This window comes from Strigops habroptila, chromosome 10 (assembly GCF_004027225.2).
Source record: "Strigops habroptila isolate Jane chromosome 10, bStrHab1.2.pri, whole genome shotgun sequence".
NCBI classification, from domain to species: domain Eukaryota; kingdom Metazoa; phylum Chordata; class Aves; order Psittaciformes; family Psittacidae; genus Strigops; species Strigops habroptila.
In genome coordinates this window covers 28,888,284-28,915,842 of record NC_046359.1, presented here as the reverse complement: position 1 = coordinate 28,915,842, position 27,559 = coordinate 28,888,284, and the positions used below count along the sequence as shown (strand labels likewise).

General features: G+C 36.8%; 1 protein-coding gene across 6 annotated transcripts in view; it reads right to left on the bottom strand.

Annotated features, from left to right (window-relative positions):
- Positions 1 to 4,572: 4,572 nt before the first annotated feature.
- The window catches only part of SRBD1 (S1 RNA binding domain 1), a 134,047-nt gene continuing 111,060 nt past the window's right edge, over positions 4,573 to 27,559 (bottom strand). For all 6 annotated transcript variants that reach the window (XM_030499711.1, XM_030499708.1, XM_030499713.1 and 3 more), the window contains 5 exons: positions 25,340 to 25,446; positions 22,567 to 22,743; positions 19,947 to 20,099; positions 8,180 to 8,364; positions 4,573 to 5,558 (listed from right to left, as the gene is read on the bottom strand). In XM_030499711.1, the coding sequence (XP_030355571.1) occupies positions 5,269 to 5,558; positions 8,180 to 8,364; positions 19,947 to 20,099; positions 22,567 to 22,743; positions 25,340 to 25,446 (912 nt within the window). In that variant the 3' untranslated portion in view covers positions 4,573 to 5,268. The remainder of the gene's footprint in view (positions 5,559 to 8,179; positions 8,365 to 19,946; positions 20,100 to 22,566; positions 22,744 to 25,339; positions 25,447 to 27,559) is intronic.

Here is a 27,559-nt window from a genome sequence, read left to right as displayed (position 1 = left end):
CTTACTCCTCCCTCTCCTCATCACGCAAAAAAAGCAGTCACGGTGCCAACACACAGCCCCTGGTATGTGGCAGTTTCTGTTCTCTGCCAAGCTATTCCACACATTTAATTCTGAGGTGAAAATACTTCCCTAAGATTTCACTTCTATTCAGTCTTTGTAAATGACCCCCAAGCATAATAGTTCTTCTTATGGCATTATTTCCACATACCTCTTCATGAGTCACATGCAAAAAAATTCACTGCTTGACCACAAATAAAGGCATAGTCTTTACTAGAAACGTGACTGACAATGAGATACGAGAATGCAAACCTCCATCTTAGCTGATTGCATGCAGAAAACACTTTTTATTTAGTAACATACAACTGCAGCAGGATAAATGGATCTGTAAGATAAGGAGAAAATCACACTTTGATTTACTTTTGGTGGTAGTGGTAGTCTCCTGATTACTTGTTGAAGACAAACAACCTCTCCACAAGTAAAAGCCTGAACTCAACTCGATTTAATAAAGCTAAAGAAATCATGCAGCTCCTCATTTTACTAAGCATTCCCTTCTTTGTTGCTCCTTGCGGAGGAGAAGAAAGACAAAACAAAGAAACAGAAGTTTCTAATACTAATTGGACTGCTATGTTGAGCATGCCTTCATCCTCTTCAATTCTAGAAGAAACTGAATAAGGTAAAAGCTCTAACCAGTGAAACAAGGAGTAAGCAGGCCAGTTTCAAAAGCTTGTAGCTCCTAGTGAGGGACAGAGAGCAGATGAGGTAAGATGAAATTTGAGTGCTTTATCTTGAACTTCTGGTTAGATTTAAAATTCTCAATGGGATGAGAATCATCGCGCTCTGAGCATAGCCACCAGTCCTTTCTCACTTCCAAAGAGTGGAGAATCTCTTAGAATTCTTGACGTAGCTAGAACATGCCCAGGAGAGACCTAACACAGCTAGAGGAACAGCATGAAAAACAGCAGACCCATTAACAGCAGCAAGCCCTATTGTACAAGCTCACACAGAAACAGTACTCCAGCACTGGTCCCTCCCAGACTGAAGAATTTTGACTGCTGATCTCCAAGTTGCAGAAGCTGTAGTAAAGTCTGTGGCGCGATACGTAAGACTTCTCATGAACACACGGTTGCAACATCCACTGAAGGGACCATTTAGAGGCTCAACTCGGAACAGGCAACCAAAGCTAGTCACTGAGGTTTGCTGTAAAAACACAGATATATCAGTTACCTGTGAAGCTTTATGTAGTATGGATTCACAAGGATTTCTCAAGATGAAACTCTTCTAGCACTTACAGCTTCTACTTGCCTGTAAGGAGGTGAAGAACAGTTGGAAACAGTAAACTGAGGTGCTTTCAAACCTCTAGAAAGTCTCTAATGGGGAGATACTTTTATGTATCCCCAGAAACACACCAGCTCCCTCACAGCTCTTCAGGAAACCTTGAACAAAAGGGAGTGACATTGAGTAACATGGACCAGTGTAACCAACTGGTTCCCTCTACTTTCTTAAAGGACTGATAATCTTGAAGTTGGATGTCCTTAAGCAAACGTGAGTAGTAGCTACAGAAGTTACCCTCAGGAAGGCTAGAAAAGCAAAGGTGCTATTCAGGCTGAACCAAGAACTCAGCACTCACTTCAGAGCAGGTGAGGCTCCTTATATCAAGCTCTGAAATTAGGCAAATATGATTCATGTTTGGTTTGTAGCTTCCAGGCATGGCTTCTAAGTGTATTTGTTGTTAAATAAATACAGACACCAAGTTCAAGATGTATTACCTTAAGGCTGTTAGAATATTTGTTCTGAATTATGCATTACCTCCGTTTGGTATGCAACTTTTCTAATGCATGTACTCCACAAAGCCCCAGATTCCAGCATGTCTATACGCCATATGGACAAGCTTCTCCAACCGTCTGCTCCTCATGGAAATTCTATTTGTTTTCCTATTGATTTTATTATGCTTAACAGCATACTAAATCATTCCTGAGGTTGACAAGTTTCTGCAAAATTGATATATGCTGTCTAAAACTGCCTGAGGCAGGAATAAAACCAAAACAAATGGCTTCTTTTAAACTCTTGATTTGCATTACTACAGCCAGGCACACAAGTGCCATCTTGTTTGGTAGAAGAATTCTTCTCCTTTGTGCAACATCTAAAGCACAGGAAATCTTTAGAAACTCTTCTTATAGGTCTGTATATTGGAGAAAGGCAAAATACCAGACTATTTGAGTGAGGGTGGGACTAAAAAAGCAGATTGTCAGTTAAGATCAATGGGCTGGATTCTCTTGTGGAGAGGTGGAATGGTGAGTAGATGCATTGGAATCTACAGCTTAAGGCAAAAGTAAAATTTTTAATGAGATTTAAGGACTCATATTTAGTTCTTCCCCTGAGAAACTGTACTTTGGAGCATTTAAGTAAGATCAGGATGAAGTAGGGTGAGGTTTTTTGTTCTTGTTGTTTGTTTTACATCTTGGAGGCATCACCATTAAGCACTACAGAATTTGTTTCAAAGATTGAACTGCATCATGAAGAGCATCTCAACTGGGAAAAAGCACCAGGCAGTAATTTTTTTCTTGGTTCAGAAGCTGAAGGAGGAGATGAATTAGAAAAAACAGTCTTGATGCTTTGATGTCAGAAATCTGAAAGCCACAAGAGTTCAAGAGCAAAACTGATTAAGAGGAATGAATTTTTAAATCTCCAAAGATCTGACAAAAGCAGAGAAGGTCATATGAACACATATTCATCCTTATTAGACTCTCACTATGCTGTTCTAATGGCTGTGTTCTGGCAAAGCGAAAAATAGAACTTGCAAAGAAAAAATATTTTTGTGGGAAGTAGTTAAGACACTGAATTAGCTAGCAAATAATGTGATTACATTTGCAGAGCTGTAGACATTGAAGATACTAATAGTCACAGACTTCCCATTTTGGTGTGATTAAAAAACAAATAAAGAAATATAGATGACATTTTCCAATAGTCCCTGTGATGCCATAGAATAAGCTTCTGAGTTCCACTAAGGAGAAACCAAACTAGCTTATAAGGACGTAGGTTGATCTGTAGGTCAGTCTTCTGAATAAGCAAGAAACTGCCTTTGAATTAGCAGTGAGAAAAACCAGTTTCAAGATGTCTTCCATTTAGAGAATTTTATGATCATCCAAGAGATACACACAAAAAAAATGCAGAAGATGCTACAGTCAGTCCTTGTGATATTAAATATATATATATATAAAAAAGTGAATTTCACTAACAGAATAGAACAAAAAGAGAAAATGCTCATCTTAGTCATTGAAACGAGCTTCAGGAGAAGAGTTTATCTCCTCCTTAGAGAAGACCAAACAAATTCAGTTCATTTGTTAAGTGCTTAGATAGTGTAGAGATAATATATAAAGCTCAGCAGAACTTAGGTAATTTTGCTGATGGTGACACCAGAAAATACTGCAGCGTTATCAGTGACCCCATCACTTGCAGAAGAACAAAATAATCTCAGCTCATTTACTTTGCATCTGTGTTTTCAAAGACAGTGACATGGTTAACATGGTATCATGGTTTCTAATTTCATACCAACAAATCTACTTTCAAGCACTATTGCAGGAAAATTTCAAAAGGCCTGAGAAACATGATTCCAAGTTGTCATGACCTTCATATCCTAGAGAATGATGTTTTTTCTTTGATGGACAAATGCAGTGAAGCTAGTAAGATTTATCTCCTTTTTTCCATCTGCTAAATGATTCCATAATCTCCAAAATACACTGTCTACAGGTGGCTCTTAATTTTGAAAATTAAAGCACAGAGCTGGGAGATTAAATGATGTTAACCTTTTGCCTAACTAATATGGACTTCCTGTGCCAACAGCTATTTGGACATTTGTAGTTAGAAACCTTGTCATCAGAGTTTTGACACTCGCTACAGCTGTTGTCTGTAGCAAGTTGTTGTCTGTGCTCATCTGCTAAAGACTAGGGTTTCTGCCAACTTACAGGCGAGTGTGATGACTTCAAAGGAATAAACGTTCAATACAACAAGAATTCCCTGCAAAGATCACATACATCATCTGTTGCTGGAGGCTTCTCTGCCTGTCCTTTGCAAACAGGCAAATCGGTAAACCCTTTGAAACAGGGTTTCAAAGTCAAAAGTCTTTAGGTGGGTGAAAACAAACCTCATGTGCTGGGCACTCCTAGGAGGAAACAGTGAGCATTCTTCTTAAAACAGAAGTCTAGAAAAGCTTTGCAAGTATCTACAAACAGCAAAAAGCTTTGTATGGAGAATCATGCCTTCACGAACATAGTGTGTGAAGACAAAAGTTCAAAAATTGTTCTCCACTCAAAACAGGCAGAAAAATACATTATATCAAAGATGGGAAAAAATAATGTCAAGTAAAAGGAGTCCAAGAGAGACTAGAATTATTTTACTAAATCAGGAACAACATCAGGCCATGGGCTGTAGTCTGGTATTGAAGCTCAGGGAAGTGCATCCAATTCAGAAGGTCTGATAAGTGCATCCTCAAGCTGGAGTGTTATTGATGGAGCACAAGTTGGAAAGAAAGAGAACCAGGACTGTTAAATCACTTGTAAAACCAGAACACTGAGAAAAGATGGCCAGAAATGTTTTTATTTTGCACAAGTATAGAACATAAATGCCTTTTGATGCCTTTGAGCAAAGTTCCTTAAACCCCAAGGTACATTGAAGTGTGTTAATCAATAATAACTGACCAAGCAATAATAAGACAGATAAACAAAACTCCTAATGATGTTGCTCAAACAAATTAAAGCTGAGTATTTCTGAACCATCAATAATATCAGCAGCTGCTCTTTTCTCAGTCTACTTTTGAAGCAATGTCATCACCAGCTTAACAAGATCACTTTTTTTCCTACAACTAGGTAACCTCTTTTAGACTCTCAACCAGAAAACAGGCAAACTGAATGGCCATTTTTTGAAGGGGAGCAGTAAATGCATCTGCTTGTGCAGCACTGACTAAAGATTGAGAGAGCAAATCTTGCAGAGACAGAATAGATAAAAGATCTCTCTGATAGTTCACTGGAATTTCATTTGCTCTGCAGACAAAATAGCAAGGTTGCTTGGAGGTAGTCTAATAAACTGTTCCAAGAATTAACAGAAAGGAGTCAAGAAATGCGGAAAAACTGTTAAAAAAAAAAAAAAAAAAAGCAAGGCTGAAGGTTTCAAAAGTTGTTCATTTTCAACATTCTCATTAAATGCCTGAATCTCCAGAACCTTGCTGTCAACTACTGAACCTTTAAAATTAAGGCTTAATCATAAAAAACCCTCTCATAAAACACGAATAAGATCCAACGTTATCCTCAATCGAGGAATATCGACATTAAGCACTTTAACTTCCACTCTTTCTCCAGGACCTAAGCCCAGGCTTCTTCTCTTCTTCACTTTAGAGAGTTTTGCTTCTGTTATGTTTCGCACTGGAATCAAGCCTGCTTTTCCCACACCAATATCAACAAAAACTCCAAATGGTGTTGCATTTTCAACTTTTCCAGTCAGAACAGCACCAACACTTAAGTCTTCAAAGCAGACTATGCTTCTCTTGAAGTCAGGTTTATCAAAATCTGTTGTAAGAAACAAGAAACAAAAGTAAGACCTTGCAGAAATAGCTTGCATTATTTTCTAAGGGTTGTTTCCAGCTGATTGTTTCTAATCGAGAAGCTCTAAGGTACAAGCTAATTTAGGTAGCTCTAAGGTCCTAAATACTGCTTCATTATGTTTTTTAAATAAAGACCCATCTGTAATAAACAATGGATTTCTTGCATTTTATGAATCACTTTAAAAGACTATGATCAGTGGAGTAATAAGTATAGTGAACTACATGGTAAGAAACTATCACAAGGGGATCAGAAGTGTGTCATTTATTAGCTGGTGACTGAAAGATTCTTTAAATGTTCTTGGAGCTAGGATGAAAAGACTTGAGGTATCTCTTACTTGAGCTACATAAATTACACATAAAATTCTATTTCTGTACAAATTTGTATACAGGAATGTGAATACTCAGTCTCATCACATACAAAAGAGAAAATTCAGCAGTGTGCTGTTCTTAGGCTTGTGGCACCATGATATCCACAATCAACTGCTTCCCATGACATCAAATGATAAACTGCTTCTTTGCACTGATAACTTAATCACATCTGCACGATTATAAGCAGGTAATATCCCAATATATTAAAGTTCATATTCTGCACTTACGGGCATAGAGATTTTAAACTCTTCTCACTTGCTTACCACTTTCTGCTTCTGCAAAAAAACCCTTCTGAGCCACTTCAACAACTTCCTTTTCCACCTTTTCCAAGATATAATAGAACTGAGATTTTCCACAGACAGCATCACTAAACTAGGACTGCACCCATTTTCCTATATTTACTTTTCAGAAATAAAAGACAGCCTGAACAAAGTTTTGCCCATGACAGTAATTGCTGAATGGTCTCCCCCTATCCTTATCTCGATCTATGATGCTTTTCTTGTATTTTTTCTCCCATGTCCAATTGAGAAGGGGAGTAATAGAGTAGCTTGGTGGGCACCTGGCATCCAGCCACGATCAATCCACCACAGAATCAAACCCCAGTCAAGTACACAACCTGGCAAATGCAGCAATAGGTTTTGAATTACATCAAATTTTCTGTTGCAGGAATGTACCTAATTGCTCAAGCCCAAAATGGTTAATCTTTTTGTAACGTTATACTCCGCAGTGGTACTTCAGTGAAAAAAAGCAACTAAACAGCCATCCAGGGCAACGAGCACAAGAAGGTTCTGAGAAACTATGGGAATCTTTTTAAATGTTTGCAAACCTCTTTCCACACCCTCCCCCCCCATCCTAGCAGGTTCATTACCGTTACCCGATTAGCTGTTCCACTTTAATGTTAAAAAGAATTTCTGACAAGAAACGCCTTGCGAGACCTTGGCTAGAAAACGATTTTTACAATATCTGATAAAAATATTCTATTCTTTCCCTTTCCCCACCTAATTATTTCCATTTTCTTTTGTACTAAAAAAGGAAAATTAAACAACATAGAATTTTAAATTTAATGAAATTAAATTTAAGAGGATACATAGGAATGCTACTCTCTGTCTGCAATTCCCTAATGTCACATCTCTACTGTTGGGAACAAGATAATTGAATCTTAAACTGAGATTATTCTGTGAATCAGGGCAGAGTACAAACTATTAAATCTGCCTGAGCCCTGTTAAATGTGACGTATTTCCTCTCTTACAGTCACTAACAGGGTTACAAAGACAATGAATTGCAGCTATACAAGGCTATTAGGCTGCCTACTCTAGTCATAGAGTTTGTCTACACTGATACGGAATGTACTGGATCAGCAGAACATGAGTATTTCCACTAAAAATATTTTTGCTTTTATATCTTCATATGTTAATAGTCTATCTTACTGCAATTTAGATGTGAGACCACCAGAAAAAATGCAGACATAAAAAAAAAAAAAAAAAAAAAGAGAAAGAAAAAAAACCCCACAAACTTTTCCAAGATCACTAGTGGGAAATATTTATAAAATCTGCAAATAAAGTATTTATGAACCCCAAAAAGGGAAACAGAAGTTTTATTTTTTTAAGCATAAGTTTATTATTTATTAAAAGGTTGCATCTTTGCTGCCTACCTTTATCTCTTGCTGTCATAAGAGAATCCAGCTTTAAACAACAGCATCTCCAGATGTTGTACTTCATTGCTTACCTCATCTTTCTTCCCCTCCACCTCAAACTGTTCAGCACTACTGCAAAGTTTTAACATGAGCCATGTGCTCCAATTACACTTGTCTCCAGGAACTAGTGCAATAAAAGAGCAGAACTACACACTACTGCTCCACATACCTTTATTACTACTGTTTCAGCTTGGTCTCAGCATTCCCCTCCATGATGGAGAGCCAACACAGATTTAATCAGTATAGAGTCAACATATTGAAACTATTTCATTTGTTAACAGCCATACAACTCCCCTTCCTATGGCTGAAAATGCCATGATTTAAGACAGGATTCACACTCCTTACCTACTGAGCTGGAAAGAAACATCTGACTATGATATAGCCTTTACTTTGCCAGAGAAGAGAAATGGAGTTAAATGTCCAGGAAAATCTGCTACTGACTTTAGAATAAGAAAATGTGCTGGTTTAAAACAGATATGTAAAACAATCAATCTGAGATTACAACCTTCAAAACAAAGGTTTACCTGTTCGGATGTCAAAGCCTTCAGGCTGAGTCAGACCATCAATGATCAGCTGCAGTGTGTGCACCGTTGTATTTAGCCTTTTGGCTGTGCCTTCCAGGCTTTCCTTTTGAATTACTGCATTTACTTTTTGCTGCATATCTGATTTTCCTATGTCATTTGCATTTCCTCCAATCAATGATAAAAACCTGGGAAGTTCAGACAAAGATACAGAGAGATTTGTAACATCCTTTAGAGGGAACTGAACCTTTGCTATACTTGGGGGTTTAATTACTTCTGCATTGTTGCGTGAATAAAATTTCTGCTAAACTATGAACAGCAAACAGTTTCTCAAGCGGATATCCTCTCAACTCATCACTGATCAGAGATGTACATGGAAACTTAAGGGTCTATCAGTATACATGTATCTCCTGGAATAGATTACAAAACTAGAAGCAAAATTTCAAAATGTAAATCACTTCTCAGCCCAATGAGTTCATCTCATGCTAAAACTACATCAGATTATGACTGAAAGATGTCTTTTGCCATGAAAGCTTCCCAGAAATAAATGAGAATTCTGTAATAGTGTTAATTTTGTCACTCTCATTCAAATTAAAATCAATGGTAAGTAAACCACTAATGAATACATAAAATATGCAATTAATATGAAGAACCTATAACCAAATTTAAGAAAAACTTTACATAAAATCTATGAACTTTGTTATTAAGAATAATTAGTTTTTCAGAAATTAGGAAATCATCCAAGTAGTTACACAACACAAACACCCTTACCCTACCCTATTGTCACATACAAAAACACACACATATTGCAGATTGTGAAAAATTTGGACACCTAAAAAGGCTGAAAAGAAATACTTCAAAATAAGTATGTATTGATCCATGATCTCTTTTTTAAAAATAAAGTAAAAAACCCCACATTTACTGAGGTTTTTAGTTCAGCAAATTTGTTGGCACAAATGCCGAGAAGTGCAGAGAATAGGTGACAAAAATTCATATGCAGACCCTACTCCTTATTATCAGGAGTGATGCCTTAGACAATCTTTATTTATCACTGAATAAAGGTCCTTATTTTACTGAAGGACTTAAAAATGCAAAACAAGCCTTTAATGGATATAAACCAATGAAAATAAGGATGCGGCTCACAGAAACTGAGCCACATTGCAATAAATAAAGCAATTTGTCGTTTTCTCATTAGACACTTCAGTTATCTGTTCTGGTGCCCTGCTCTGCATCTCACCATGGATGTGTCTCTTCTACCCTGCTTTATCATGTCCCTTATTGTTGGAGGGATGCATATGCTTTTTTCCACATGTTCACCACCGCAGCAGACAGGTGGAATTATTGTCCCTGTCCTCCAGATGAGTAAGTGTTCCTTCCAAATTCCTAAAAGAGATCCCACCTTCCTCACCTTATCCTACTTCACAAGAGGTGTAAACTACGAGCCACAAAAGAAACGCCGACCAACAGGTTCATGCCCTGCTCTTGTGAATGGTGGGAGATATTCCAGATCTGTAAGAAAGCAAAAACTCCTTCCAGCCCCTTCCTCACCATGAAAAATACATGCTGTGTTCTTATCAAAAGCCAAGGCTTGTATTCCTTTTGGCAGGAGACACAGTGGAGATTTTTTTGGTTTGTTGTTTCCTTTTTTTTAACCTGAGAAACCCAACTGACATTATTTCAGGTGGTAAAAAGTTATATAAACTGAAAAAAAGAAATTTAATTTTGTATTGAGAAAATATAAATTGAAGGAATATTATTAAAGCTACATCCAACTTGCAGTAAATCACAAAATTAATCTTTGAGCACAAGGACAAAGCTTCACTCCAAAATGTCCACTAATTCCACCAAAAGGAAGACATATGTTAAAACTGGCTGTCAGGATTTCTACTTTTTTACAGATTTCAAGTGCAAGCATGGTGATTTAACGGTACTGTTAGCTCAAACGCATAGATTTAATAGTGATATAGCTAATAGTTATATAGCTTTCACATTCATTTTCTTAGTGCATACAGATGTTTCATGTGGCAACGTATGAAGAAAAAAGTAAAAATTAATAAATATTCACTGGATAATGCTGTTCTCAGGACGTAATTTTGCTTCGACTGACTGCTTTTGAACTTTTGACATCACTATCTGAAGTAGTTTAAGGCGGTTTGGAAACAAAGTAAAGCTAAAAAACCATGAAAAATTGTTTATAACATTAAATACAGATTTTTCTTTTCCGTAAACTAACAACAATACTACTAATCAAATATTTTCTCTATTAAGATCCTACATACAAAAAATATCAGACCTTCTATGAAACCATATTCTGTTGGTCTCAAAGGAGCACCAAAAGCAGTTGTAATGACAATACTGAAAGTGGTATAGGTCCAGGTGAAGCGCTCTTCACAGAACTCCTGAGGGCCTCTTGCTGCTCATGTTGATGGATGGACAATGCCCTACTAGAGCACTAGTGACAGGCAGCAGGTGTCCCAGCTTTGACTGACATGCCAGATGTAACACGACAAACCCAACCAGCCTCATGACTCAACCTTCTAAATAATGTATGCTTTACCGCCTGCCCCTAGAAACAAGTTTGCTGACACTCATGTACTTGGCTTTATTTCACTTCAAATGGAAATGCAGCTTGAGTACCTCCGAGGAACATTTTCTCACCATTAGGATTTTGCAGAAGTGCATTCACTTTGTAAATCGATAACAGGGTGGGTTTCAACCACATGGACTTGTCACCAACATATAAAACCCTTGTTACATACAAAACTGTCAAACGTGTGGATAATGCAATTAGAATGCACAGTGCTATGTGCAGGCTGCTGGAAAGAGAACCAGCGCGAAACAGGACACAACCTAGGTGCCTGAGCCCTCAATTACTATTCATGAAAGCTATTTTGCCCTCTCCTTCTTCCCCTGTCTCCCCCACCCTCCGGAAATCCCAATGAAAGTATTTGTCTGATATTCAAAAGGATTCCTCATCTAGGCAAGGACAGTAGGTTTGGGTCCTGTGTTATCAGATACAGTTGTTTAAATAACATAACATTGTTACTGCTCAAAGTAAAATTTTGGCTTCACCTGAAGATCCTGCTTAAACATGTGCCCAAGTTGAAGTACATGAGAAGTCCTACTGACCTCAGCAGAATGACTAAAGTTCTAAAAATGAGGCATTTGGTTAAGAATATTTCAGAATTATGATGTATATCGTAGGCAGAACAGAGCACTGTAACAAGAACCAGCATGCATGTAGATGCAAAAGAATTATCTTTTACAGAAACAATGTATTTCTACTTTGGAAATTCTCACCTTTTTAGGTTAGGTTTTGGTAAAAACCTATGTATTATAGTATTTCCAAATAAAAGCGATTTTTTAGTGAGTACAGATGTAGTTTTTAAAGATACTGTTGAATCTAGTTATATATTTAATGTATCATTTTCGCTCAAATGAACATAGCCTGAAGGCATTCACAATAAAAAAATCAATATAAACCACAAATCTCTGACTGAATAGTGGCACATTTATATTGATCATTTCTATTTTTAAATGTCATTGCTAAGAACAAAGTGAAATGTTTCCTTATTAAAAACGCAACCAACAACTTCCTTCAAGAGTCATTTCAAGGTCAGAAAAAAAGGATATAGTCAGTAATAAGACTAGGATATGGCTACGGGATGGTGGGAAAGAGGTTTCCCTTACTTTAGATGTTTTGTTATTTGTCATGTTAAGCTATCTTGCTACAATCTTTGAAATATCTCACCCAATTTGTAAATGACAGTTCCAGCTGCACAACATAAGAACGTGAATGATCTGTGCAAAAATGAAAACTCAAGTATTTTCCTTGTGTGTGAACTAAATAATATGTTGCAGTACTTCAAGTGCTATGCTTATCTAGTAGAAAGATAAAACTTAGAGAAAAGTTAAAAGAAGTGAAAATGGGAAAGATAAGGTATTTTTTTCTGAAGTGAGGTCATTCTTATATATTGCCCTGATTTCCTCAGATGTTGAGTGTCTGAGTGAATGGCAAACTTTCTGTTCAAGGCACATCAACTCAGATAAAGCTGCTGGAGTCTTAGGAGAGTCAGAACAGAGAAAAATTAAGCTGTTTTACAGACTTTGAGGTTTACAGTTTTGAGATTTAGGAGATACTCGGAAACCTCTGCAACTACCTTAGTTTTACAAGCAATCCTTGCAGTCTTATGGGACCTGCAGAGAATGGTCATGGCTAAATCACTGATGTTTTTATTTAATACATAATTTCATCCATCTTACCCAGATAAAGAAAGAAAAGTAGCATAAATGTAACAAATAAGCACATCATGTTCACTTAACATACACATCTGCACAAAATTACAGCACAGCCCTTGCAATGCTTAAAAGATAATGCAAATTTTGGTGGAATGCAAAAAACAGCCAGAAAAGAGCAAAAATATTACCAAGGGAAGCTTTCAGTAAATTTTTAAGAAGTTACTTTAAGCCCCCCAAAAAGCTTCTTATAATGTGCAGGAGTTCTAAAGCTTTGCAAGGGTTTTAGTCACAGTCATTTCTGTTTTATGTAATCATTTCCAGCAACACGACTTAAGAGCTGGGAGTACTGGATTCATTACATTAAAGCAACATGATATGCCATTACATCTTGTCACAGTGCACACATGAATTAACGGTAATGCAACATAATCACTCTGAAAACAAAACAACTTTGCATTAACATGCACTTTGTTAGGTAAAATGTACATTCATGACAGTAGCAAGCTGAAATTATGCAGATATTTGTTTTAGTAATGTTTTGAAACACAAAAACATTATTTAATGCAGATGTTGACTCTTCTTGCTCCGACTGGTGATATGGATCCTCAATTTTTGACTGCTGATGCAGATTATATATCGAACAATATTTGTGCATTACTCTCTGTAATTAGTTGCTAGACACAGAAAGTTAAAGTTTCAAATATATTTAAAACTAATAGGTGGTCTAGCCTGATAAGGAAATTTAACTAAAATTTTTCCTCAAATGCGTAAATTATTAATATTATAATTACCTGACTGCATGCAGAAGACCAGAAAGTACTTGGATAGTTTAATTTCAAATGTCTAAATCTAAGAAACAATGAGTTTCTAAACAAGAAAAGAAGTTCGGACACAGTTACAGTGCAGCACAGCCTCTTCGCTACCCTACTATTGGGCATGCTGTTGTTAGCTGTTTTCATGACTACCGATATATCACATAACTGAAGCGTAACTTGAGATACAAAATAGTGAAACATGTTGAGTTACCCACAAAGAATTAGTACTAAAAGTACTATAGTTAAAGGAGATATTTCCATTAAATTTTTTTTTTGTTTGTTTTTTTTGTTTGGTTTTTTTTTTTTTTTTTTTTTTTTTTTTAATTGAACCAGTGGGAATTTTTGTAAGTTTCAAAAATTTCAACAGATGAAAAAATACTGTTTGATTTATGGGTCTGGTATTTATAGCGTAACTGGAGGAAAATTCTTTGTTATTTCCAAATTCTTCTAATAATTCTTGTTAACTATATATTTTACATCACATGAAAAGTTTTAAAATGTCTTCATTGGATGGCAATTAGGACTGAAAGCCTTTTCTGCTCTTCTGTTTACTGACAAGATAACTTTCAAAACTATGTTCTCTAAAAATGCAGCTACTAAGTTAATAGTCAGACCTGTGAATGAACTGGCCTTCTAAAGAGATGAAGATGAACTACTATTTGTTAGGCTTAATGGCCCCGATTTTGCAAGTGCTCTGCTTTATTAGGATTAGCTGTTTCCTATTGGAAATAGAAATAAAGGTTCATTAATTTACAGAGCTTAACTTTTTTAGGCTTAAGACTTTACTGAAGAGTATTATTTTGCACATTTTACACTATCTTGAATATACACACGTGTGTACATGCAAGTACAGCCTTATTGAACTGGAGAAAAGATGTTTCTGGTGACTTGGTAGTGAATTTAAGGAAAGGAGTCCTACCACAGTAAATAACTTTTATCCTCTGTAAAATATTCACAGGTAGACTGTATTGTTAAATATAATACAACAATTTGTTTTCATTGGTCAAACACCATATCAAATAACTACTCCCTCCCTGATTTCTATTCCCCTTAAGCATTGCCTCAGTTGATCAGTTACAAGTAGGGGACCTGGACAGAAGCAAGCCAGCCCAGTGGAGAGCTGGAAATGCCATCAAAGGACAAATGTGCTGTTGCATAAAGGGCAGGAGAGGAAGACCACTTTCTTTTGGTGGTCTCTTTCTAATCAACAGTTTTCCTTCTGCATTTCCTTACATGTCACTACTTGCCTTCCAAGCTAGCAAGTGCAGCTTTTCAGCATAGCAACTGAGATACTATGGATCAGCTGCTACATCCAACCATGGAAAGAGTAGCAGAAACACCAGGGAAATGATCGAACCACCTAGAACAGAATATAAAATGTTATAAACATAAATACTTTGCTGAAAGAGCATACTTGAATGTTTTACTTTGGTGAGGAATAAGAACACGAATGAGTGCTTTGCTGAATTCTCTTAGGATTCTGACGTCCTTGTGGGATTATCAAGCAGCGTTATCAATGCACAGGGAAGGGCGAGACATGAATCTTCCCTTCAAAGTCGCTCTGCTCAATATGTAAAAAACCTCTTAAAGCATAACCAACCGCATTGAGCAGTGCTAGCCATCCTCCAGGCAAAGTCCTAAACCTGAGTAATTAGTCAAGGAAGATTCTCACCTGCATTATGCAAAATCACAACTTCAGTTCTTCTATAAATAGTGGTAAAATATTTCTAACTCAGACTGAAATACAACCTGTCTGCCAGATGCTCAAATCTGTGAGCAGCAAATATACATTCTGAGTGCCAACCTTCAGCAAAGAACATTTTTATGAGATTTAAATAAAAATGAGTAAATGTTAAAATTCAGTCAAACGAAACCAACTGCCCCCGGCAGACTGATACAACACAAAAAAAACATTGTGTTTTCTTTCCAGGATTTTGGTTTATAATCATAACCTGGTTGTAACTTCTTGAGACTTCCTAAATGTTTCCTTGGTTCTTCTACCAGTTATTTCACAATACGTACCAAGAAATTGGATATGCTTTACATGTTGTATTAATTGTATGTAGAAGATTCTGCCACTATAAACTGGTTGTCACATACAGACTTTTCAGAAACTTAACACATAGCTCTGCTTTGCAGGAAAATACACTGCCTACAAAGTTTGTATTTATTTATTTAACTTTTAGGAAATTCTGATTCATAATATTTAGAGGTGTTCATAAGTTTCATCTGTGCACATTACAAAGCCAAGCTTTGACAGTGTGGAAACCATTAACAAAAAATATGTTGGTCATCCGCAAAGTGCGTTAACTCACCAGTAGGACATTTTGCAATTCTTTTGCAGAAATTATACAGATTTTAAGTTAAGATGTTCAAATAGCATAAATCAATCATACCAGCACCATTTGTGCCACTGTAGTAAAGATTACATCAGTGTTTCCATTATAAACCCCCTATTTTTCAGGGGTTTCTAATTCAGCCATAAAAATTGGCTCCAGCCTAAAGCTTGGCAACCAAAGTCACCACTTGGGAGCAATTCCTTTAACCATCTTTTTTTTTTTTTTTAATGGATTGGCCTTTCAAGCTACAAAATAGTTCAGAAAATTGGTGGTTTAAAATTTTGGTGAACTTCTATCCCTCAAAAACGTTTTAAAAACTGATAATTTTGCATGTCATAAATCTGTAATGTGGACTGCTGCTTTTGGGTAATTTGGATTAAAGCAGTGGGTTAAAAATACCATCTTTTTTTCTTTAAAAATAAATGTAACTTCCCATGAAAACTTTTAATCCAATAAAATTTTCACAAACTATTTTCTTACAGCAAGATGTGGTAGACATTGCATGAGGAAGCCTTTATGACTTATTTACACAGCATCTATTCCATTCATATTAATTTCTGTGAGAAGGAGGTAACACTGCATTTTGATGCTTTAAAATCTACCCATCTTCTTCAAGACAACAATTCTGCCCTTTGGTACCAGAGATCCACCTGTGAGCTTGATATGGCCTCTGACAAAGTTCTGTGCAAGCACAGAAATAGAAGAAATGAATACTTTGAAAGCAGCAAAGCACCAGACCTGCTTTGAAGTGTATTTTGTTTAAAACTTCATGTATTAAATATTCATTCTGATCTACTTCTAAAAAACTCGATTTTTCTCATGTGCATTGATTGAAACTGTAAGAATTATAAATTAGATTTTAAACCTAGTTTAGTTCTAACACCTTAGAAAGTCCTTCAGATATTGGTTATTTCAGCAAGACACCTCAAATCAGGAACATTAACATGATTGTTAATGTTTAATTCAGAAGCTTTAGGCTCTCAGAAGCTTTCTCATGAACATAGGCTCAGCAAAAGGCAATTACAAGCCCAGTCCCATCCACTGCCTATCAAAGTAAGCAAATATTGTCAACAGCCCTGATAAGCTTTGGAGTGAATCCTCCACGCAGACTGAATTCCTATAAGAATTTTTTCTTCATTCATCTTTAGGCAGCAAATTGGTTTGGAAAGCTATTTCCATAAGTTCCAAGAAGCTTAACAGCTCACATGCTTTTTTTGAAAAAGTCATTTTAAATATATAATCGTTGCTACATTATAGCATTAGTTGCTTGAGGAGAGGATGTCTGGTTTATATTTAGCCCTTATGTCATGAGTGTCAATTTTTAATACTACACTTCTTGGCTTTCGTCAGTTTGCTGCAGAGCTGTATTTTCTTTTCTGCAAGCAGCTATTTGCAGTGAAAAAAACATTAGAGATATTTGCCTCCTTCCCCACACCATTCTGTGATATCAAGCTAGTGCATGTTAATACAATCTATACCATAAAAGTTATCACCTTCATATTCAATGAGCTTTCAAGGAAACTATCTTTTGATTGCAAGAAGAAAAATACTGGTGAACATAGAGCACATTTATAGAAAGCACTTTATGACTTTCCCCCCCCTTCAAACTATGTGTACAGATACTCATAAATGTAAGAACTAAGACAACAGACAAAAAGCCCAAAGAAAATAGGAAAGACTGATTCCATTACAGAGACAGATGCTATGCCTAGTAATTTTGGTGTTCCATTAGTAGATATTGTTATTGTGCTTTTATATTTGTTTTAATAGCAACTGATATTCTTCTGCATAAAAAGACCTGTACAGCACAATACCTACAACATGAACTTGGATCTAAATACTTCAGTTGAAAATTCAGTCTAGGAGGTGAGAAACAGAGAACAGACAATCGCACAGCTGGAAACTTACTTTAAAAGTAGTTGCATTAGCCGAAGAGAAATGACATGATAGGTAGCACTGGTCTGTAGCCACATCATACTTCTGTAATGGCTTTGCAGCTCTCGGAGTCCAATGCGTTTAACCATGAGCACATTTTAAGAATCAGCAAGGTACCTTCTAAGCAGTGTTGGCTCTGCAATAGGTGGCAGCCTCCTCTCTGAATCATGCATAAGCCTGTGATTCAAACTACTAGTTTTTGGTTGAGATGTAAAACTTGTACTCATAAATTTTTATTTATTTATTTTTAATACTGTTAATTCTGGGTTCCTAGCCAAATTCCAAATCACAGTTATATGATTTGTGATACCTACTAAAATTTTCTCCCAAATTTCAACTGTATGTAAATCACTGAGCTACCCTCTGCAGTAATAAATCCCACTCAGCCCTTCAGATAGAGATAAAAATAATCTGTGCTACTCTGGAAACAAAGTCACAATTTGTTATTTTCTGACAAACCTTTGCAATGGTGTTGTATGCAGATAATTTCCTGTAGCATTCCACCATTAACTGGCTACACTTTTTTGCTCCCTGAAGCAATCTTTTCACATCAGCCTTTAGGCAAAGCTGGTAACACTGTGAACACTTTTACTGATCATTTTATTAGTATGCTAGGGCTGGAAAGCTAAATGGACTATTAACCAAATCCTGACTACTCAATATTCAAATTAAATAAAATATTAGAAATGAGCATTAATTTTGAATATGACTTAATTTATTTAATTTTACATTGACTCACTCTGAATAGTCTATAGGGGTGATCAAGCTTCCCTACTCTATAAGCTACCTAGCAAATGTACGATCATTAAGATCAGGGTCTTGCCCAATTTTTTCCTACACCTATGCATAGGGCAGGTAATTAATAAATGCTGATGCATAAGAAAAAAAGGGAAATGGTCATGGAAAAGGAGAAACCCGTTACTTACACACTGCACAAAGAGCATGCACTTTAACAGGCAATTGCACAGTGGTTCTAGAATCAGGCACAAAGAAGAATGAACTGTGGCAGGGAGAGGATGGAAACAAAAGTGCACTGCACACCTAGCAGATGGAAAGCATGCAGACCTAGGCATAGGAAGTTGTACATGCAATTATCTCCACCTGAGAGAAAACAGAGCATACACTGTAGGGAAGGTGTCGTAAGAATGCAAGGTCCTGTAAGAAGTTTTAGATAAGAAACTCAAGCTTCATGAATTCAGAAATTCAGCATCTCTCTCTGAGGCTTAAAGACCGTTTTGTTTATAAAACAGGAAGGACAGCTCTGTCTCTCCAGGAATAACGATCTCAACAGAGATCATAAGAATTCTAAAGTATCTAGCTACTGCTGAAATTAGCTCTGGCACATTTTAAGAAAAGAACCTGTTCACAGCAAACCACCCAAAAAAAATAAGTATGTGCTGGTTTATTGTAGGAGATAATGTTTTCTCAAGAGGACAAGCAGAGTCCTATTTCAACCAGGGCTGATGATAGTAAAGATCACAGCTTATACTAGCATTTAGCAGCTGCAGTATGCCCTAACCAGAGGCACACATGGATTCCTAATTACTTTTTTCTGACCTACACAAAACCCATTCTCTTCTTTTAGTTAAAGGTCACTTAGGAAAAATACCCTGGTGTTCATGTATTTGGGATCTTAACATACACATCTTAATTAGCTCTCGCAATATCAGAATTTAATTTTAAAGGCTCATGATAATGACACATCCTCACATATGTCTGTGCACTCTTGTGCACACTCAAAGACACAAATAAACAAATTCTGGTGGCCAAAATTCGTTAAGTAGAAAGTTTGACTGGCATATGCTGAACATCAGGAACAATGTAAAAGCAGTTCTTAATGATGCAGAGGTATTAAAATACTGCTGACTGAAAATTTGCATCACATTTAAATTACATTATTTTTAAGAACAAATAAAATTGTTTTAGTTATGGCCTTTTACATAATATATGGGAGCAAGGTAAAAGAAAAACAAACCTCAGGTTTTTGCCATTTTTAAAACAAATGATTTGTCTCCACACTTTGTGAACTGAAAAGTCCAAACTGAAGTCTGGCATAACAAGTTGGCAAACAAAGAAATTGAGAAAAGTGGCCTCAAAGAGGTGCAAAGTGGTGATGTGAAAAACACAGCATCATAGGAAGAAAATCTGACAAAGTTTTGAAAATGCACTGCTTTCCTAGCTAGAAAACAATGTGAAAGAAAAAAAACCCCAAAGAATAAAACTAAAAATTTGCATGCACATGGAAGGCAAAACACACCAATTGAAACCCTCTACTTGTAAACAACTTCTGAAACACAACTTTTTCTTGAAGAAAGGAAAGAAAGCATCAAATTAATATGTGTTCCTGTCTTAAAAGGCTGTACAGGCTGTTATCAGAAAAATAAGTACTTTCATTTTAAAAATTGACAGCATCAATGGTTCAAAAAGCTTCCCACTGCTTACCTCATTGCAATGTTGTAAGACTCTGGATGAATACAAGTTTGGTCCAAAGGATTGGGCTGTTGCGAGGCATATGGTGTTGGTTTACCCTTCTTTTTACCCTGTGCACCTGCTTTAGTCAGAAGTGCATGACTTCCAGGTTCAGTTTTCTTATTACTATCAGAAATCAAAAATGGACATGTCATTCTTAATGAATAAGATCCCAGCCAAGTGCCCACACATGAAAAATGCAATTAGACTTTTATATAATATTCATTGTTTAAAATAAAAAAAGTACAAAACCCCTAAAAGGTCACTGTGGGTAAATCTTACATATAGCTTTAAAATTTAACATATCAATTTATGCATACATTAATTTTAAATAGAAACAAATGTTGGGAACGGATTCTCTGCTTCATCAAAATTTCTTCATGATGACAAGATTATAAATAAAACACTATACAACTGTCTGCAAAATGGAGACTACTGCATTTACCTACTTGATAAAGATCTTGTGTGGATATTTTCATACTTAACTGCCAATTAATAGAATCATAGAGTGGTTTCGGTTGGAAGGGACCTTAAAGCTCATCCAGTTCCAACCCCAAGCCATTGGCAGGGACACCTTCCACTAGACCAGGCTGCTCAAAGCCGCATCCAGCCCGGCCTTGAACGTTGCCAAGGATGGGGCTAAAGATCAAATCTGCCACTATTTCAGAATTTATAAACAATTTTTGCAGAAATATCTTAATAGACCTTTCCTTGAAACTTATTCAATACATGAATGGCTCCTAATTGGTTAGCAATTTGGATTGGCCTTTTTGATTGGCTGGATAATGAAAAGGCTCCAAGGTCTCCAAGAGATCCACGGACAGATTGCCCACATCGGTATGAGCACTTCACAGAAGACAGTAAAGAGATCTCTCTTTGTGTGTGTAGCATGTTTACAACTGGCATACTTGTTCCCTTAAAGTTTCCCTTGAGCAAAATAATGCTCAGGATACAGTAAAGGCATCAAATGACTCCCACTGGCAAAGACTCCTTTCTTGACTGTTTATTTTTGTTTCCTAAATCACAAGTAGTTCCTGCTTTTGTAGGACAAAAGAGAATGTACTGAAGGACCTGGAACTAGCACTTGCACTTTGGGCTCTACCTATGCATTGACCATAAGCAGAAATACAGACATAACATTTTCCATATCAGTTTTTAAAATAACCACTATTTGTTAACTCAAAGTATAAAGCACAAAACCTAATCCACACAGCACTCTATAGCCATCAACATTAGAGAGGACAAAAATTAAACCTTCTAAAAGTCCATTTAAAAAATGTTTGGTTTTGGCCACCTGGGCCCAAAAGAAATGTTGTGGTGGCAATGGCGTTACAGCTTTATTTTGGCCTCAAACTCCAAAGTTATAACAGATTTCTCAGGTTATACAGTGTTCTCATGTTTTATGGAATCTGACTAACATCAGAAGCATGCTCCAGCAAGGAAAAAAAAAAAAAAAAAAAAAAAAGTTGTTCTTAAACATTTCACCAGTGAACTTTTTTTGAGGGGAAAAAAAGCATCAGCCTTTTCTCCCCTGTGTTGTATTGCAGCATTCACTAGAACAGATCTGTACAACACAAGACCTATCGATCACCTACAGCCTTGAAAGCAATTTCTTTGGTCTTCTGGTGCTTACAGCATGCACCATTTGGCCTGCAGCATGTGCCTCCCTGCCAGATGGGCAACCAATCTGTATACCTTCCAGCCAGGCAGCAAGCCAGTCCTAATGTGCCTACCTCCTGCCTGGAAGTTACGTGTGTGCTGTTTGGCCAGCAGCAACTGGGAATACAGTATTGCTTCTGAGCCTTGGGTTGGCTAAAAAATAGCATGTGCTTCCCAGGAAAATATTTTTTGAGAAGAGTCAGTGGCAAAAGGGTGGGGATGGTGCTACCACTGTGCTCTTTCTTAGTTCTTTATGCTGAAGGAGAAATGGGAAAGGCAGGAGAAAAGACATTGCACTAGAAAAGGCACTTTCAGTAGTGGAAAGGAAGGATTTTGAGTCAAAAAGAGCATAATGAATGGTTGCAACAGGGAAAGGCTTGGTACAGAAACAGAGAATAGGATGATCCACTGTTGACATGCTGGAAAGGGCCTCATATTTGAGACAGAAGGCAGTCGCGTCACGCTTGCTAGGTGCAGGAGTACAACACAGAGTTTGATCCAGGCAGCTTTTCAACTGTTCCTCTCCAGGTAACGGAACTGAAACTATCCAAGAATCCGCTCTAGTCGTGTGTTCACCACATTAAAAATGAATTTACAAATCTCTAAATTGTGCCTGAAATAAAAGTCTGAAGTTTTAGTACCTCAGACCATGACACTACCACGTACCAAAGTTGTTCCACCAATTCAGTGGCAAAATTTGTAATTAAACTTGCATACTTATTGAAACCCTGACTTAGAGGACACGGCTAATAAGCCGTAATTATTCAGAGCAAGAAGTTTGACTTCAAGAAGTTTATTTGTTAAGATGTTGTCTTTCAGAATGCAAAAGCCTAGGGTTCCTCAAGTCTCAAGCCTGAATACAAAACAGAGAAGGGATAACTTATTCTCATACTATTTTGGATAATTTAGTCAAGATAGCTAGTGTCTCTATTACCTGCAGAAGGTCTTTATATATTCTTGATTGAATCTGATGAATCCAGCGCACTGTTGGAACGACTTGGGACCCAGACCTTTCACTTCTTTGAGCTGTTCTCGGTTTATAAATGGTCCATTCTTCTCTCGCCATTCAATTATATTTTTAGCCCTGTTAGCATTCAGTCCTGCAATGTGTCTAAGAGAAAAGTTTATAGAATGCATTTATTACCATTGACCAGTTATTAATACAAGTGATACATTAATACAAGGATACACATTATGTAGAAAATCTGGTTTACAAAACTTAAAAACAGATAAGACATTTTCAAAAAGACTCTTAGGCCAAAGGCATCATTTGAAAAAGGATCCCTTCTCTTAGTTCTATGGAAAGAATCCACTCAAGTCAACAGAACTTGGTACAGCAATACACTTCTGCACATACCTAACTAGTAAGCCAGGGACATGTACTTTATGATCTGTTGGCTATTTCTGTAATGCCAGTTCAATTTGTCATGTCTTATGGCCTGCCCCCAGCTGCCTGCTTCAGGAAACAATGTGGGAGGAGGATTCAGGACACATAAATTGTTCCTGTGTGAACAGCCCTCTCCCAGCTATTCTCTTACAATGGTACCGCAACACCGCATGAAGGGCTGGCATCTGCTACCCAGAAGAAGAGTAGCTGGGAGCAGCTTGCTTTCCTCACACAATATAACAGATCAACAAAGATTGTTCCTTTTCTCTCAGGTGCTCGAGATAAAAGAGCAGCTGGGAACAGGCTGCATGAGTTGTTCTGAGGGCAACTCAGATCCGGCAAAAAACTTATGTCTGAAGTGCAACTGCAGTTAGCCAAATTCCTTCAGGAAGCAGTGGGTTTGCTGCATATTTTCTGTATGTACACGCGAGTACAACTTTCTGTGTATGGAGTATGCTAACCATAGAATGAGGGAAAGAGCTGTGGTGGACAGTTACTCCTGGCACTAGGGAAGGAAATGTCACCAATCTGGCTTTATATACCAGATACTATTGCTTTAAGTCGACGACAGCAGAGACCTGTTTGTGGAATGGCACTGACTGATTCTAGAGAAAAAAAAAAAAACAAAACCCAAACAAAATTAACCAACAGCAAACCTGGCAAGAATAGTAAAAATTGGGGGGGAGGGAGGGGGGCGGGGTGAAATCTTTCCATTATTCTCATCCTCAAGCAAAAGTCAAAAAAGTAATCCAAAGTTGGAGAAATCTCAGAATTAAATTCCAGACATACACCTTTAACCACAGACAAAAATATTAACCATTAGGATTGGAATTTTTGCAAAAAATTTCCTGTAAACATTATGAAATCCAGCTTATTTACAGTGACAAAGGAACATGACACAGTTGACAGAATTTTCCACTAATGAAGTCTTTCAAGCATGATACTCCGCAGGAATGCAAGTACTGTAGCATTGTCACCCCTTCCACACGTAATATGTGTAAAAAGAAGTGCATTTGATACATCAGAAAGACCTACTCATGGTATATTCTAGCTACAGTGACAATTTCATACACTGTACCTCTGAGGAAAACTACATCTACACAGAATAGCAGAATTGATCTGCTGAGGGTCAAGTTAGATCTTGATGCAGCACATCATATGAGCAGCACATATATGAACATCATAAACCAGGTTAATTAGACCAAACAAAGTACTTAGCCAGTATGGCTATCACCTGTAACCATAATTGGACAAGTGTCTCTCCACATTCACAGTTCTGGGGAGAGGCAGTGGCACCTCAGGCTGGTGCTCAACTGCACAATACAGTTGTGCCCTGTAGAAGGCTGACAGTGCTCACTCACTACACTTGCTCAGGTAGGCTTTTATTCACAGAATGAAAGCTGGTCAGCCTCATTTACCAATCAGGTAATGCTTGCTTTCTTACTAATAGCTGATCTAAATCTGAAAGCAGGTGAGACAGAAGGTAAATCAGGAGTCAGGCTAAGGGTTGGATACACAGAAAAAGAACATGGAAGAGAAAGTGGAAAACTAAAAAGAATAGAAAGAGAGCCTCATCCAAAATATGGAAAGAAGTTTTCAACAATGAGTACAAAGGGTTAAAAAATTAAAGATAAAGGTAGCAAGAATACATTTTTCTTAACTTTGATACCTCATATAATTGTCATTACCAAGAGTATGGATATACTTTCTTCCTCTCCTACTACAGAAGAGGACAGCAGCACTTTTGCTCTTCTTAAGAGGCTATACGGCTAAAAAATTCTGAATTCTACACACTCAAGAGAGAATGAGCTTTCAATTTCTAACCAAGAGAAATAAAATCCTGAACATTTTCCAAGTAAATATGGCATATTTTTGAAAAAAAAAACCACATTTTTCAGCAGTTTCCCCTTAAATCTTTCCTTTTCTCCTTTCCTCGCCCAACTTTTACAACCTGTTCCACTTCGCAGTACCTATAAAAATACCTTCTAAGAGACAGAAAGTACATTTGAAAAGCCCTTTCTCAGTGAAAAAACACAAATTAATTATATCAAGTTTTTCTAAAATTGTAGTGTTGGCTCAACATTTTTAAATACCTGTTTTTCTCTGAAGAACAGTTTTACCCTGGAGAATTACACATACCCTTAAAAACTGGCTCTTAACAATCCAGTGAAATACTGTCTTAATGTGTCATTTTCATGTAATTGGAAGTTTAACACAAGAGCCATTTGCTCCAGCTGAGCTTGAGTCAGATGGCAGACTAAACAGAGACTCTGTGATCCAGAGCCATGTAATTACTGGAATAGGAAAGTGTTTCACTCACCTTAATAGTATTTCTGAGCAGATGTTAATATCAACTCCTACAAAGCTGACACACTCTTCAACCACACTGTCCAGAGTTGCTTTGAGCAAAGTCTGTGATACATCATGCTGAGAAACAAAAATGGAGATATCAGGTTACTCAAATATCTAAGAGTACATAAATAAGAACTGCAAAAAATACTAACATTTATAAAATAGTTGCTGGAACTTATCAATATCTTATGAGAGGGTACCACTTAAATGCAAACTGTAGAACATATTTTTAAAAGGTCTTGAATATCTCTTTGAGACATTTTTGTCATGATACAAATCCCTATGATAAGATACCTCACATTACTGTGGGATTTTTTGGTTAATAACTATTTCTCTGCATGGTGTAAAAACAAAACTATATTAAACACACGATGATTACTCAAAAGGAATAATGCTTCTATTTATCCACTATGGCTTGTCTTTAACGTGACATTTATCTACCTATAATATCAGTTAAAAAATAACACAATATTTTAGAAATAAGGTATTTAAAGATCACAAATGTACTTTTGCACCTGCACACAAATGTTTGCAAAATTGTCCTATATATGAGCATCACACTACAGTAGTTATTTACTAAAAGAACAAGCCAGGTATTGTATAAGGGTGGGCAATACTTAAGGTAAGTATCAGCCCTGCAGCAACAAAACGTTTCAGATTTTGAACAGACATTTCTGGGAAGATTGGCAGGTCCTTGACTGAAGCACCACTAATGGAAATTCTTCCATTTTCTCCCTTATTGTTCATAGTGTTTCCCCTTTTTCCCCACTAAAAGAAAATCAGTCACACTTGTTACAGATAAAAGTTCTGAAGCTCCTTCACAAGGTAGGCATACTTCAATCTGTAACTGCTAGTTCTCCATACAAGCCCAACAGTGCTTAGAAGTCTGACCTGGAGGGAGAAGTCTCTCTAAATGCAGGAACTAATTCAATCACTATGTTGGCTTAGCTTCAGGGCTCTTAGACATCGTTCATGTAAATCTGGGTTGATCTGTTGTGGTTTTGTGATGCATCCATTTAAGACATCAAGCTGGATCCAAGCCAAGACACCAAACACTTCATCTATTACTTTGTTTTACCTTCTAAGCCATTCAGATCTTCTAAAGATTTCACAGTTAAATTTAACATGCCAACAGGATCAATCCCAATCTACTAATATTGATACAATGTATTTCATAGCCCACTCTCTTCAGATAATGGTAATGGGATGTATTTTCATGATACTATACCTAATAAAGTTACTCACAAACAGGAAGCACAAATTTTGCCAATATTGCTCCTCCTATATAAAGTTTGCAATGTAAATGCATAAGTACACGCATATGTACATTTGCACACAGTCTTGGCCTCACAGCCACCAAGCTTAACTTGTACACTTTGCAGATTAAATGCCAGTTTCTACATGCTAATGTGTTGCTACTACAACACAATGGCTTCTTTTCTGAATAAAGAGATATAAACAAAACAAAATATCCCACACCCTAAAAAGAAGTTTTATGTTTCTATTTTTCTGACTTACTGAAGATGCAGCTTCTCATAGCCAGGATGTTCTATATATTCCCTCCTTTTCCTGCCATCAGCTGAGTTATGTACTAGAGCTAGAGGCTTCCAGCTCACACACACACTCATGCAAGGATGCATTTATATAGCACAGTACAAAAACCAGAATAAAACCATTCAGAAACAACACACATTTTCTCTTCTTTGCCAAGTACAGCTGGCAAATACTGGGCTAGATTTTCCTTGATGAATCACAAATTCAAAATATATTAAGATAAAGATACTAATTTAACTTTTTTTTTCATTATGATGAAGGAAGACAAAAGGAGAGAAAAAATGCAAAGACCTCAATTTCTTTCTGCTTTTGGTAAAGGCTATGACTCCAAGATACTTGGAAGTTCATTATCATGTAGTTTCACAAGTTACATTAACAAGTTCCATTAACTGTAGTAGTTACTGGCTACCTCTAAAAATACCTTGGTCTAAAACAACTACTCAGAATATAAAGTAGAGTCTGTGGCAGAGAATCAGGTAGATTGCTGTTTCCCCAGATTTCAGTCTCATTCTGTAAGACAATGATAATTCTTCAGAAGGAGTAACACGCAGTTATATGATTCAAAACAGAGGCATTCGCCATTGTCTCCATAATGCCTTATAGCATGGGGTGGAGCAAAGATGGTAACCCACAG